Source organism: Alexandromys fortis, unplaced genomic scaffold, assembly GCF_014885135.2.
Source record: "Alexandromys fortis isolate MF-2015 unplaced genomic scaffold, M_Fortis_MF-2015_v1.1 scaffold_33, whole genome shotgun sequence".
NCBI lineage: Eukaryota > Metazoa > Chordata > Mammalia > Rodentia > Cricetidae > Alexandromys > Alexandromys fortis.
In genome coordinates this window covers 2,685,872-2,699,533 of record NW_026067917.1, presented here as the reverse complement: position 1 = coordinate 2,699,533, position 13,662 = coordinate 2,685,872, and the positions used below count along the sequence as shown (strand labels likewise).

Below are 13,662 nucleotides of genomic sequence, written 5' to 3'. Positions count from 1 at the left end.
TCAATGTTTTTATTTAGACCGTGTTTTTATTTAGCATCATGTTTAACCTGGCTATGTAGAGCAGGCTGTGCTTGAGCTCAGATCTGCCTATCTCTGCTGGGATTAAACTGTACAACTAATCCAGTCCATTGCCTGGTTTTTCCCTCTTTTTCATGAAAGATGATTATATAATGAATGAGATTAAAATTTGGTTTTAGAATTAAAAGTTTTTCTTATTTAAACATCCTGTCTATATACAGCCAAAGTTTGCCTCAAACTTGTGGCAGTTCTGCCTCCACTTCCTAGGTTACAGATAGATAACCCACTAAGCTCAGTTGGTCATTTTGTGTTTTGTGTTGTGGCTTTATAGCCCAGGGCCATCTTATTGTAGATCTTTTTGTGTCTGATTCCCCAATGCTGGGGTTTGTCACCAGGTCTTGTGTTAAAGACATTTGTGTGTGTGTGTGTGTGTTTTGCCTGCATGTGTGTCTGCACCATGTATATGACTTTTACTGCCTTTGGAGGCCAGATTCCACGTCAAATCACTTGGATGTGGAATTATGGATGGTGGCAGTGTGGGGCAGGAAACTAACCCAGATTTTGGAAAGAACAAGTGCTCTTGAGTTTTCTCTAGCTCTTATGTCATAATTTGATATTTGGGGTACGTGGGTAGCTGGTTGTGATTAGAGGCTGGTAGTTGTGTTAGAGCCTAGGGAGATAAATAAAAAACAGACTTCATTTCTTGTGTTCAATTGTTGATTTTAGAATTTTGCTAATGCATAAATGTCTTTCTGGATGAAGTACTCATTCTGATACATTGTTCTAATTTTCTAGGTTTTTTCTTAATCTGGAAACACTTGTAGGATGTGTACTTTCTGGTCCAACTTCGCCATTGGCTTTTAGTGATTCTGTACTGAGTGTGATTAATCAGAATGCGAAGCAGTTGGCAAACAAGGAGCATCTCTGGAGAATGTGGAGTATTATAGTCACTCCTTTGACTGATGTGATTCATCAGGTACTGCACAGCTGCTGTGGCTCCCTCCCTGGGGTCTGGACTAACCTTTGTAGATCAGGTTGAACTTGTGCTTGGCACAGTCCCCTGCCTCTGCTACCACCATGCTAGTTTCTCCCTATTTTGAAAGATCACAAGTAATGGGTTTAAATAAAAATTAAAAATACTTAATTTTTTTTTGAATGGTAGCAGGGGCTTTTATGAGTTCATTTGACTAATTTCTTTTTAGTCTTTCCCTACAGCCAAGAAATCTTTTTTTTAAAAAAAATATTTATTATGTATACAATATTTTGTCTGTGTGTTTGTCTGCTTTCCAGAAGAGGGCACCAGACCTCATTACGGATGGTTGTGAGCCACCATGTGGTTGCTGGGAATTGAACTCAGGACCTTTGGAAGAGCAGGCAATGCTCTTAACCTCTGAGCCAACTCTCCAGCCCCCTCTGACTAATTTCTTATGAAATATTTTGAGGTTCTGTGTTTTTTTAGATGCTGTCCCTCTATAGCAGCTTTCTTTAGAACAGGCTGGCCTCAGACTCATAGTCTTCTTTCCTCAGCTTTCTAAATGCTGTGATAACATGTGTGAAGTATAACTTACAGCTTGGGAGCTTAGGGTTGTTTCAGAATTTAAAATCAGTGTCTCAGTTAAGGTTTTTATTGCTGTGAAGGCACACCATGACCACCGCAACTCATTAAAAAAACGTATTTAACTGGGGTGGCTTACATTTTCAGAGATTTAAGTATTATGGTGGGGAGCATGGCGGCATGCTGGCAGACATGGTGCTGACTACAGTCTTGATTAGAAGGCAACAGAAGACTACCTCACTGAATGAGGCTTGAGCAAAGGAGACCTCAAAGCCCACCCCTGCAGTGACACTTCCTCTAACAGGGCCACACCTAATCCAACAAAGCCACACCTACTAGTACCACTCCTTTCTGGGACAGTTTTCTTTAAAAACACCACAATCAATATACTGTTTTCTGGGGGTCCTAGAGTCTCCCTGTCCCTGTTTGTTTCTCTTCCATGTCTCAGTTCCCAAAGGTTTTGGAGAACATATTCACATGAACAGGTGGTGAAAACAAGAGAATGTTTGTTTTTTAAATTAACTGTTTTATGTTATACTAGAGTGAAGCCCAAGAAAAAAAGTACTACCTCTCCAGATCACTGGGCTCTACTTCTAGCTCCAGTAATAAATAATAAATAAATAAACCTATACTATCAGAATTCTGAAGACTAGGAGTCTGGTTTTCAGTTTTGGAGCCCTGAGAGAATCTGGCCTTCATCTGTTAATAGTGGTAGCCAGCAGTCCATACCTTGAATAGTATCCACATAATTTCAGCTGTCTGCCATGGCAGGCGGATTGCTATTTGTTTTTATGTGACCTCATCATACTTGAATATGATCCCATCCTGAGTCTGCATAGGGTTTTAGTTCATCTCACTGAGGTCATACTTGTATCTAGGCTAAGGCCAGGTAGGATTTGAATTAGATGGTCATATGTCTAACTCCATATTTTGTATTTCAGACTAATGAAGTTAATCAAGGTGATGCCTTAGAACATAATTTTAGTGCCATCTATGGTGCATTGACTTTACCAATAAACCATATTTTTTCAGCTCAGACATTTCCCATGGTAAGAATGTATATTGCTTCTGTAAGGGTTTTGTGCCTTTCTGGAAATACTACCTTTATATGTGATTAGCACTAACTCTAATTTTTCTTGAAATTAGAATTGTGGGGTGGAGGAATACTTGTGCGAAGGCAAAGACGGTGAAATAGGCTTTTTTGACTTTTGACCTATGGTAATTTCTGATACTGTTCACCTAGACTATAATAGGGAGTTATAACAGGTCCCTCTGACACCTTAAATGTCTCACTTCTTTTCACAGTCTCAAATGTATTAATCCTGTTATTTTTAATATGCTGGTGTCAGTTTACCTAACTTCTGTTTTGTTATTAGGCTACCATGAAGACTTTACTTAAAACATGGTCAGAATTATATAGAGCATTTGCACGCTGTGCTGCTTTGGTGGCAACAGCAGAAGAGAATTTGTGCTGTGAAGAGCTTTCTTCTAAAATACTCTGCAGTGTGGAAGACGAAGTCCTTTCAGTGAGTTTCCCCCTGTACTATATATGTTGTAAATTGGAGATAACATGAAAAAAAGTTTACTAAAGCACAGGTGCTAGAGGTCCAGTTGATGTAGAGAAACACAAGTCTTTACCTTGGGGTGCCTCCTTATTTTAACTACAGTGTCTGTGTACTCACCTCCGTACAGATTAGTTACAAACTTTTCTCTACATCAAAGTACGAGTCTTGATTAGGCCTGAGTTAAAATCCCTATATGAAAAGGAGAATGCAATCTGCTGAGTGTGTCTGCATGGAGCTCTGTGTGTGTCTCCCCTTCTTGCTATAGATAATGTGAAATCATCTTTCTTTGTAGAATTTACTGGGTGGAAGTAGTTGGCATGGAAAGGAAAGCATATTGAACAGCTTTTTTCCTTTTGAATGGATCAAAATTCCATAACCTGCAGCTTTCTTGGGGATGGGGGAGAAGCCCAGCTTTTGCCTGTTTCTGACATCAGAGAGAAAATTTATGGGCTTTGACCTTTAGAGAGGGATGTGACTGCTGAGTCAGACTTTCCTGCAGCACTTGGGTTGGCAACTTCACTGTGTTCTCTTTTGCCACTTGATTGATGCTTCAAGACTTTGGCATTCTGGTGAGCAGGCCCGAACCCCTATATGACTTCACCACTCATGCACTTTTGACCAGGCATGAAATTACCTCCTTGTAAAGTACATGTCAAATCCAACCAGAAAGCAGTTATTGAAATGGCAATACAATAACTGTTGCTTCTGTCCCATTGCTGGGATTAAAGGCAGACTCTACAGCGCAGCCAGCTGCCATTGGTCATTCTTTTCAAAGCTCAAGCTCTTCCTTTTGTTGATTCTTTGTGTTGATGTTTGTTCCCTGATTTTGATTATCCCTATTTACTGTTTTGGGGTTTGGATTGTTCCTGTTTTTCTTGGGTCTTTTGGAGCATCATTAAGTTATTAATATGATCTCACATTTTGATATTAGGCCTTTAATACTTTTCCTCATGACTGTCTTTTATGTCCCATAGATTTGGTGTGTTAAATTTTTCTTCATTTTTTTTTTATAGTTTTGCTACTGATACCTAGCTTTAGAATACAGGATATTTTAATTTTGTTATCTGTTGAGGCTTCCTTTGTGTTCTAATTGGTGGTCAGTTTTGGAGGAAGATCATGGACTCTGCCAAGAAGAGTTATTCTTCAGTGTTTTTGTCAATCTATAGTATTGAGTCCATTTGCTGTATGGAGTTGGATTGTTTAGTTTTTGTCTAGATGACCTGTCTTCTATTCAAGTCACCTATTATTATCTCAGTGTTGGGGTTATCTGTGGCTTTACATCTAAAAATTTTTATCAAATGGATATACCTGTGTATGTGCATATATTTAGGATTGTACTATCCTTCCTCTTGGTGACCTTAGCTCATTTGAGTTATTTTGGTTTGAGTCGTGTCAGATACTAGAATATACTTGTTTCTTAAATCTGTTTCGAATACCTCTTTACTTTTACCTTAAAGTGGTTTCTGTCTTTGGTGAAGTATGTTTCTTGGAGGCAGCAGAGATGGGTCCTATTTTTTAACACCATGTGCTCCTCAGTTTCTTAAATGCAGGTGAGTAGGTGTTTTTTGCCTCCATGTATGTCTGTACTATCTGCATGTACTGCCCATAGAGGAAGGAACTGGACCTGAAGTTAGATTGCTAACCTCCCTGTGGGTGCTTGCTCTAGAAGAGCTGTGCTGCAAATGTTCTTAGCCTCTGGGCCTCCTCTCCTGGCCTAGTCTTACCACTTTGTTGAAGAATTGAGGAAGTTGCTGTTCAGAGTTTTGAAAGATTTATGTTAATTTCTGCTCCTCTCCCCCACCTCCCTTTTATTTTGAGACAGGGTAGCTCTGAACTTGCTCCATAGACTAGGCTGGCCTTGAACTCAAAAGACCCGCCTGCCTCTGCCTCCTGAGTGTGCTGGCCTTTTATTTGTTTGTTTGGTAAGGCATTTTTCTTTCTTTCCTTTTTATTTTTTTAAAGATTTATTTATTAAGTATACAGTGGTGTGCCTGCATGCATGCTTGTGGGCCAGAAGAGGGCACCAGGTCTCATTTCAGGTGGTTATGAACCACCATGTGGTTGCTGGGAATTAAACTCAGGACCTTTGGAAGAGCAGGCAATGCTCTTAAACTCTGAGCCATCTCTCCAGCCCCAAACTTGGGTCCTTTAGAAGAACAGTCAGTACTTGTAACCACTGAGCCATCTCTCCAGCCCCGGAAAGGCATTTTCTGATTTTTTTTTTATCCAAGTATTGCTTTTTTGTTCCTTGAGACCTCTTGGTTGTATTCAAATTGAAGTATTTACCTTGTAGAACTCACTTGGTGGTCAGAAATTTCTTTAATCTGTGTTTATTATAAAAAGTTTTTATCTCTTTTATTTCAGGGAGGGGTGATAGCAGTTTCACTAAAGAAATTCTCCTACGGGCTGGAGAGATGGCTCAGAGGTTACGAGCACTAGCTATTCTTCCAGAGGTCATGAGTTCAATTCCCAGCAACCACATGGTACCTCCCAGGTACCTATAATGAGATCTCGTGCCCTCTCCTGGCATACAGGCATGCAGAACGTTGTATACATAATAAATAAATAAATCTTAAAAAAAAAAAAGGAAAAAGAAATCCTCCTGCTTCTCTCTACTCAGTGCTGGGATTAAAAGTGATGCTACCATGTCCAGCATTTTGATTTTTAGAGTTTTGCTGGGTAAAATAGTCTTTGTTGACTGGGAATGTGTCTTTCTAGGCACTTTTGGCTTTGGGCTTTTCTGTTACATAATTAGGTGTTAGTTTGACACTTGAATTGCCCCTTTAGTAGCTTTTCAATATGCTTTCTTTTATTCTGCCCTCTTCCCACGTCCCTTTCCCCCAGGATAGGGTTTCTTTGTATAGCTTTGGCTGTCCTGGAACCAGCTTTGTAGACGAGGCTGGCCTCAAACTCAGATCCATCCTCCTGTCTCCACCTCCCAAGGGCTGGGATTAAAGGTGTTATGCCACCAGCGCCCAGCTGAATTATTTAAACTGTTATGGGCAATTTTATTTTTTGGTTCTATTTGGAATTCTGTCGCTTTTGCCTGATGGGCATCTTTTTCTCTAGGTGTAGAAAATTTTACTTTAGCTGGGCGATGGTGGCGCACACCTTTAATCCCAGCACTCGGGAGGCAGAGGCCGGCGGATCTCTGTGAGTTCGAGACCAGCCTGGTCTACAGAGCTAGTTCCAGGACAGGCTCCAAAGCCACAGAGAAACCTTGTCTTGAAAAACCAAAAAAAAAAAAAAAAAAAATTCCTTTATAATTATTGAAAGTAATACTCTGACTTAGGTAAAGTAGTCTTTTTATGGCCATAACCCAAAAGCTAGGTCTTTCCATGGTGTCCCAAAGTATATTTGTGGATTTTGTAAATTTGTCGTTACCTTCACTGAGTGGTCCAAATTCTCCACCTTGTGTTTTCTTTATTAGTAAGTAGTCTGTTAGTAACGCTTTCCACTGAGATTTTTATTGGTTCACAGAACGTTTTCCAGCACCATTTCAGCTTGGCTTTTCTTCAGTAATTGACATCTTTATCTTTTCTTGTTGTTCTCTGTAACTTTGTGACCTGTCCTGGAATTCTTGTAGGCCAGGCTGGCCTTGAACTCCCAGAGATCTGCCTGCCTCTGCCTCCCAAGTGCTGGAATTAAAGATGTGAGCCACCACTGCAGCAGTAAATTATATCTTTTTTATTGAATTATTTTTTTATGTCTTATATTGGCAGCCTCATTTCATTGATCTTTGTTTTCATTCTCTTGGAATATAACCAGTTTTAAATTTTTTTGGAAGCCCTTCCAGATTCTTATTTGGATCCATTAAAATAAGGTTTTATTTTTAGAGAACAGATGCTGTCTTGGACTTTTGCCTTTTTGTTTCTGTGCTGGGACTTAGTATCTATAGTTACTTTGAATGGAAGTTTGGGTGTGGGGTTGAGGGTCTGAGGACTGGATAACTGTGGGCTGGAGGGTCAAGGACTAGAGATCACTCGTCTGTCTGTCCTATGGATTATTTCTCTCTCCACCTCATGAGTGCTGGTGTTACAGGTGTGACTTATCGTACCCGGTTTACTTGGTCAGGCTTCATACATGCTATTCAGGGACTCTACCATACCAATTGTCCTAATTAATCTTCCGTTGATTTTATTTTAGAAATTAATATTAGGGTGGGGACATGGGAATCTGTTGTAGAAGTCAAGGCCAACCCTTTCACAATAGGTTCTGGGGTCAGGTGTGTGTGGCAATTGCTTTTATTTCCTGAGCCATCTTAAACCCTTCTCCTTGGTGGGTTCACATGAGGACATAGTGTCGGATGGGGGTGTGGGGTGTAATACCTATGTGCATGTACACGTCAAAGGAGAGTTTTAGCTGTCTTGGTCTATAATTCCATTTTATTCTCTTAAGTCTCTTACTGAACCTGGAGTTTCCTGTTTGACTGTCAGCCAGCAAGCCCAAGCTATCTTCCGACTCTGTTCCTTACAGTGCTGGGTTACAGGTGTATGAATCCATCCCCAGTTGTGTGTGTGTGTTTTGAGACAAGGAAACACTGTAGCCCTGACTGGATTCCAATTTAATAGAATTTACATAGGTAAGACTTTATATTGCTGACATTCCAAGCCTTGGTTACTGTGCCTGACTCTTCTGTTTTGTTGGTAACCGTTTTATAACTTTGATTAGCATTTCTGATCTACACAGCACATGCATGCGTGTTAGTGTATCTGTTGAGTCAGAGGGCAACTGGGGAGTCAGTTCTCCTTCCACTATATGGTTCCTAGGATTATACTCAGACTGTTAGCTTTGGTGGTAAGCGCTTTTACCCACTGAGCCATCTCACTAGCCTTCTTAGATTTTTGCATTTTTGAGACAGGGTTTCTTTTTCTTTTTTTTTTTTTTTTAAAGATTTATTAATTCTGCCTCGGTGTATGCCCGCACGCAGGAAGAGGGCGCCAGATCTCATAACAGTTGGTTGTGAGCCACCATGTGGTTGCTGGGAATTGAACTCAGGACCTCTGGAAGAGCAGCCAGTGCTCTTAACCACTGAGCCATCTCTCCAGCTCTGAGACATGGTTTCTTTGTGTAGCTCCTGACCTGGAGCTGACCTGGAGCTTACTCTGTAGTCCAAGCTTGCCTTGAACTCAGGAGATCTACCTGGCTCTGTTCCCCTATGTTCTGGGTTTAAAGGTGTGGGCCTGTAGTGCCTGCTCTATGTAAGCTGGGAGCTAGGCTGGAGACACACAGACGTCCTTGAAACAAGAAAGCTACTTATGACAACTTTATTGTGCTCCAGGGATCTTTAACTGATAGCCTTGCCCACCTGCAAAACCGGAATTCACTCCCCTGCCATCAGGAACTCATTAGGGTCTCCTACTCAGAGCAGCTGCAGGCACAGGAAATAAGTTGTTTATTCTGTTCACTCCAGCAGACATAGGGTTTGAGGCAGGCAAAGAAAGTCACAAGGGGCCAGGGGTCTGCAGCCCCCAACATGGGCCAACATCACACCAGGCTGTTGTTAGATTTTTGAACATTTTGAATTAATGAGGGCATCGATTAAGGACAGTGCTTGTTTGGTGAATCCATATCCTTTTAGTTTTTGGACATTTGGATATGATGATGAATACTTTTGATTTTGTTTGACCTAGATTGCTTTGTTGAGCCTGGTATCAGTTCCCACTATGGAATCCTGTCTCTCATGGATATATTTGGATCTCTGAAAGTGCTTAAGAGAAACTCTCTGAATCCCGTGCATTCCATGGACGTCTTGTGAACGTCGATAGTTCATCCTGTTGGTGGAGAATACCTTTTTCTTCTCTGTACTCAAATTTTTTGTTGGAGGTGTACCTCGCCTGTAGATATTGTGGGAGGGGAAAGCTCTGTGTTTTCTACCAGTCTTTCTGCATCACATTTTTAGATTCTGTTATTTCTTTTGTTAAGGATGAGGAAGAAATGTAGAGGAGCTCATTTAGCGTTAGTTAGCGGCTTTCATTGTGTTTGTATTCATGGGGCTTAATATTATCAATTTTCAAGACTTGGAATTATGTAGGGGTGTGTGTGTGTGTATGTATGTATGTGTATGTGAGAGAGAGTGAGAGAGAACGTGTGTGAGTGCGGTTGCCCATGGAGAATGGAAGTGGCTGTTTGAAACCCTGGAACCTCCTCCTGTAGGTGTATTATTTTTCTGCACCTCCACAGCTGAATTGACACTCTAGTTTTGAGGGTGGGGTTTTAGGTGGAACTATGGCTAAGACCTTGCACAGATCCCAATCAGTCAATAAATAAATAAATAAATAAATAAATAAATAAAGATGGGATTTATTAGTGGATATGACTTATTTTTGGTACTATAAAGATCAATAATTTTCTCTGAGTGTTGAGAAGCACAGTGTTTGCCATAGAACACCTAACTGGGAAGTACTTAATGACCATGTATTTGTAGCATAATAAAATTTTTGTATGTGAATTGGCACTTGAATACTATTCCTGTAGTAAGGGTTTCTGATTGTGGTACTTACATTTTTTTCCTAGGATTTGTTATTCTTGGACAGGATCTCTCAAATTATTATTGTAATGGTTGATTGTATCGACTTTTCACCATATAATGTTAAAACCCAGCCCAAAATCAAATGTAAGTATTTCATAGCATTTCAGGGAAAATTTGTTTGGTTTTTCAAGGCTGGGTTTCTCTGTATTTCAGTTGTATGATTTAGTAATTGTAAAATAGTTGTGGAATTCTGAGGGATAGCAGAAACCGAAATGTATTTTATATTTTCTTTGAAATTCCTTTTTTGGGGGGATTATTTGAGATTTGCCAATTTTTTTTGATTTTTCGAGACAGGGTTTCTCTGTAGCTTTTGGTGCCTGTCCTGGAACTAGCTCTTGTACACCAGCCTGGCCTAGAACTCAAAGAGATCCACTTGCCTCTGCCTCCCAAGTGCTGGGATTAAAGGTGTATGCCACCACCACCTGACCTGGTTTTCATTTCTAATATTAGTCTAGTGATGTTTATTCGGTAATAGTTTATTATTTGAAGGCTTATCTGAGGATGTAGATACAAGAACATGTGTATTTGATGTAGTTAGTTAGCATTTGAATGCAAAATGTAAAAGTAAGTGATATATTGCAAACTCAATCCAATTTTGTCTTAGCACTACAGAGATCTTCAGAATGGTCCAGAAAGAAGAAGGAACCCCTTGGGAAATTGGCTTCTTTATTTAAGCTAATTGTGAGAGTGATCCATTCTCTCCACACTCTGAGCTTCAAGGAATCGTATTCTGATATGCTGGTTAATATTGTTAACTCTGTCATCAGCATGCTTTCTAATATATTTGGACATATTTCCTTGCCTTCTATGATCCAAGAAATATTTGCAACTTTCACAAGACCTCTGGCTTTACTGTATGAAAATTCAAAGTAAGTATTTTCATCTTATTCATGTTGAGTTAAGTATATGATTTTTTTAAAATTTTGGTGTGATTTTTGTGTACATGGTTTATGAATGTGTTATGCACATACATGTTTAGGTCACAGGCTGCCTTTTATTAACTACCTACCTTGCTTTTTGAGACAGGGCCTCTCACTAACTTTCAGCTCATTAATTCCAGCTGCAAACTCTAGGAAGCACCAAGATATTCTCTTTATTGCTAGGTTTGCAAGTCTGTGTCCTCATCTGGCTTTTTATTCAGGTTCTAGGGATCCAAATTCACTCAGGTCCTCATGTTTGTGTGACAATACTTAACCAACAGAGCCTATCTTCTCAGCCTAATATGTGTAATTTAAGTATAATGAGTAATTTTTTGCTTTTGCATCGGCTTTTTTGTCCTGGATGAAATTCTTAGAATATATCTGTATGTATTCTAAAATGTAAAAATTTCAGATAGAAGGACTTAGAACTATTTCATTTGACTTTTTTCTCTCCCTGCAATTTTCAATTTTACATGTGATTTTTTTTTTCATATTTACACAAACATGCTTATTATAAATACATAATACAGATGTATTTTACTTGATACTATGCAATTGAATAATACACTGTATGTAGTTACATACATGAAAACCTCATTCTTTTAATCCCAGTTTCTGATCGGTGGACTCCATTGGTTCTGTATCCAGCCTTGTCTGTCATAGCATTTAAGCATTATTTGCCCATATATCATTGTTTGTATTGACCATGACGTCTGTTAAGCCAAGGTTCTTTGTTTTTGAGACAAGATCTGTTTACTATCCTGGAATTCAATTTGTAGACCAGGCTGGGCTCAAAATCAAGAGATCTCAGCAGCCTATGCCTCTCAAATGCTTGGATCAAAAGTGTGCATCATCACCTGGCCACATTTTTTTAAAAATAATTATTATGATTTAAATGATTTAGAACATTTTATTTTAGAATATAAGGGGAAGCCAGAGCAGTGGCTGAGGCAGTTAAGAGTGTTGAAGATTGGAGTGTAGCTTTCAGCATCCACATTGGGTAGGCTTAAACTGCTGGTAATCCTAATTTCTACTGTTGCTTCTTTTGACCTCTGCCTCTTCCCTGACCTCCATAGGCACCTGCCCACACTTAAATGTGTATGTGGTTCTGTTGAACTAGCTTAGTACAGCACTAGCCTAGTGTGCACAGACCTAACTGTGCACAAATGACAGCACTTGGACAAGTAGTTAGTCACAGGCACTTGAAGTCTGTTCTAGGTGTTTTTAAAGATTTGTTTTCTAAGTGTTATGTTTACTTCATTTTTGATATTTGATTCTTGGGATATTTTACATTACTATGTGACTGTTTTTCCTTATTTTTTTGTGGCTCTGTGTCTTCTCTGTGAGACTTAGCTTGATAACTAGTGCAGTGATGGCATCTTGAACTATTAACGATTTTATCTGTCTTCTCAGGCTTGATGAAGTTCCTAAAGTGTATAGTAGTCTGAACAACAAGGTAAGTAGATCGTGTCCATAAAATACACTTTATCCTAAGGATAACATACAGTTTCTTTCTTAAACATAATTGATGTTAAATGCATGTCGTGGTGTGAGTGGAAGTCAGAGGACATGTGCAGGAGTTGGTTCTCTCCTACCGTGTAGAATCCAGGACTGAAATTAAGCCTATGAGCTTTAATGTCAAGTGCCTTCACTCCTTGTCTTACTGCATTTATTGGCATGCGTGTATAATTATGGATAAATGTATGCTATCTTAGAGGTCAGAAGAGGTGTCATCTCTCTGGAGTTGACACTGTGGGTGCTGTTAACCACTGAATTCCCAGCCCCATTGCTCCATTTTTTTATGTGGGGTCGTTTTGAGACAGGATTTCTCTGTGTACTAGCCCTGGCTGTCCTCAAACTTGCTCTGTAGACCAGGCTGTCCTGAAAGAGATCCACCTGCCTCTGCCTCCCAAGTGCTGGGATTAAAAGTTGCTCCACCACTGCCCTTTCCATTGCTTTATTTTTTAATGGTCATAAAATAATAGGGTATGGATACATTCTTTAGTAGTTGGGTTTTTTCTTTAGAATTTACTATTTCGAACTTAAGTAATCCTCAGGTATTAACTCTTATGTAAGGGTTGGCTATAATATTTTATAATTTGCATAGGCAGTTATTAATTGCTATTGCAATTAATAAGAAAACATTTTTTATGTTAAGAAATTTAAAGTAAATTTACCTGATTGTTTTTAAATAGGAGTATATATGTATGGTACCCACGGTGTTGCTTAAAGATGGTTGCTATTTTTTTATTTTTATTTTTTGGTTTTTCGAGACAGGGTTTCTCTGGCTTTGGAGCCTGTCCTGGCACTAGCTCTGTAGACCAGGCTGGTCTCGAACTCACAGAGATCTGCCTGCCTCTGCCTCCCGAGTGCTGGGATTAAAGGCGTGCGCCACCATCGCCCTGCAATGGTTGCTATTTTTAAAATTGAAATAGTAATATGTCTTGGAAAATTGTGTTTAATATACATTTTGCTTCTCCCTCTCTTTCCTAGTTAGAAAAGCTATTAGGAGAAATTGTTGCTTGTCTACAGCACAACTATCCTGGGGCCTATGACAGTGAATTTCTTGGACAACTTTCTCCACTTCTGTGCATAATATTTCTTCACAAGAACAAACAGATTCGAAAGCAGAGTGCTCTGTTGTGGAACGCTACATTTGCTAAAGCAACAACTCTGGTTTATCCTGAGGAATTAAAGTATGTTATCATTGTAACTTCCTATACCTGCTTAATTCATTATGATTATGTAAACCTGTCTTTGGGTACTAGTACAACCTGTGCAGTTTGTGTCCCCAGACTATGTAGTAACCATTAAACTTGGGCTGACTTCTATTAGACTTAACATTTTGTGAAACCAGTATAGGCAACAGAAAAATCTTTAAATAAACAAGGGCAGAGAGTTGTCGATTGTTAAAGCCAGGCATGGGGAGTAGTAATACTATAGTAAAACTTTTTTTTTTTTTTTTTTGGTTTTTCGAGACAGGGTTTCTCTGTAGCTTTGGTGCCCGTCCCGGAACTAGCTCTTATAGACCAGGCTGGCCTCGAACTCCCAGAGATCCGCCTGCCTCTGCCT

At 39.5% G+C, this 13,662-nt stretch overlaps 1 protein-coding gene across 6 annotated transcripts in view; it reads left to right on the top strand.

The window, feature by feature from the left end:
• Rif1 (replication timing regulatory factor 1) overlaps positions 1-13,662 on the top strand; it is a 50,354-nt gene that overhangs the window by 20,183 nt on the left and 16,509 nt on the right. For all 6 annotated transcript variants that reach the window (XM_050139925.1, XM_050139928.1, XM_050139927.1 and 3 more), the window contains exons 18-24: positions 814-994; positions 2,515-2,622; positions 2,950-3,099; positions 9,655-9,754; positions 10,275-10,539; positions 12,004-12,046; positions 13,084-13,286. In XM_050139925.1, coding sequence (XP_049995882.1) covers positions 814-994; positions 2,515-2,622; positions 2,950-3,099; positions 9,655-9,754; positions 10,275-10,539; positions 12,004-12,046; positions 13,084-13,286 — 1,050 coding nt within the window. The remainder of the gene's footprint in view (positions 1-813; positions 995-2,514; positions 2,623-2,949; positions 3,100-9,654; positions 9,755-10,274; positions 10,540-12,003; positions 12,047-13,083; positions 13,287-13,662) is intronic.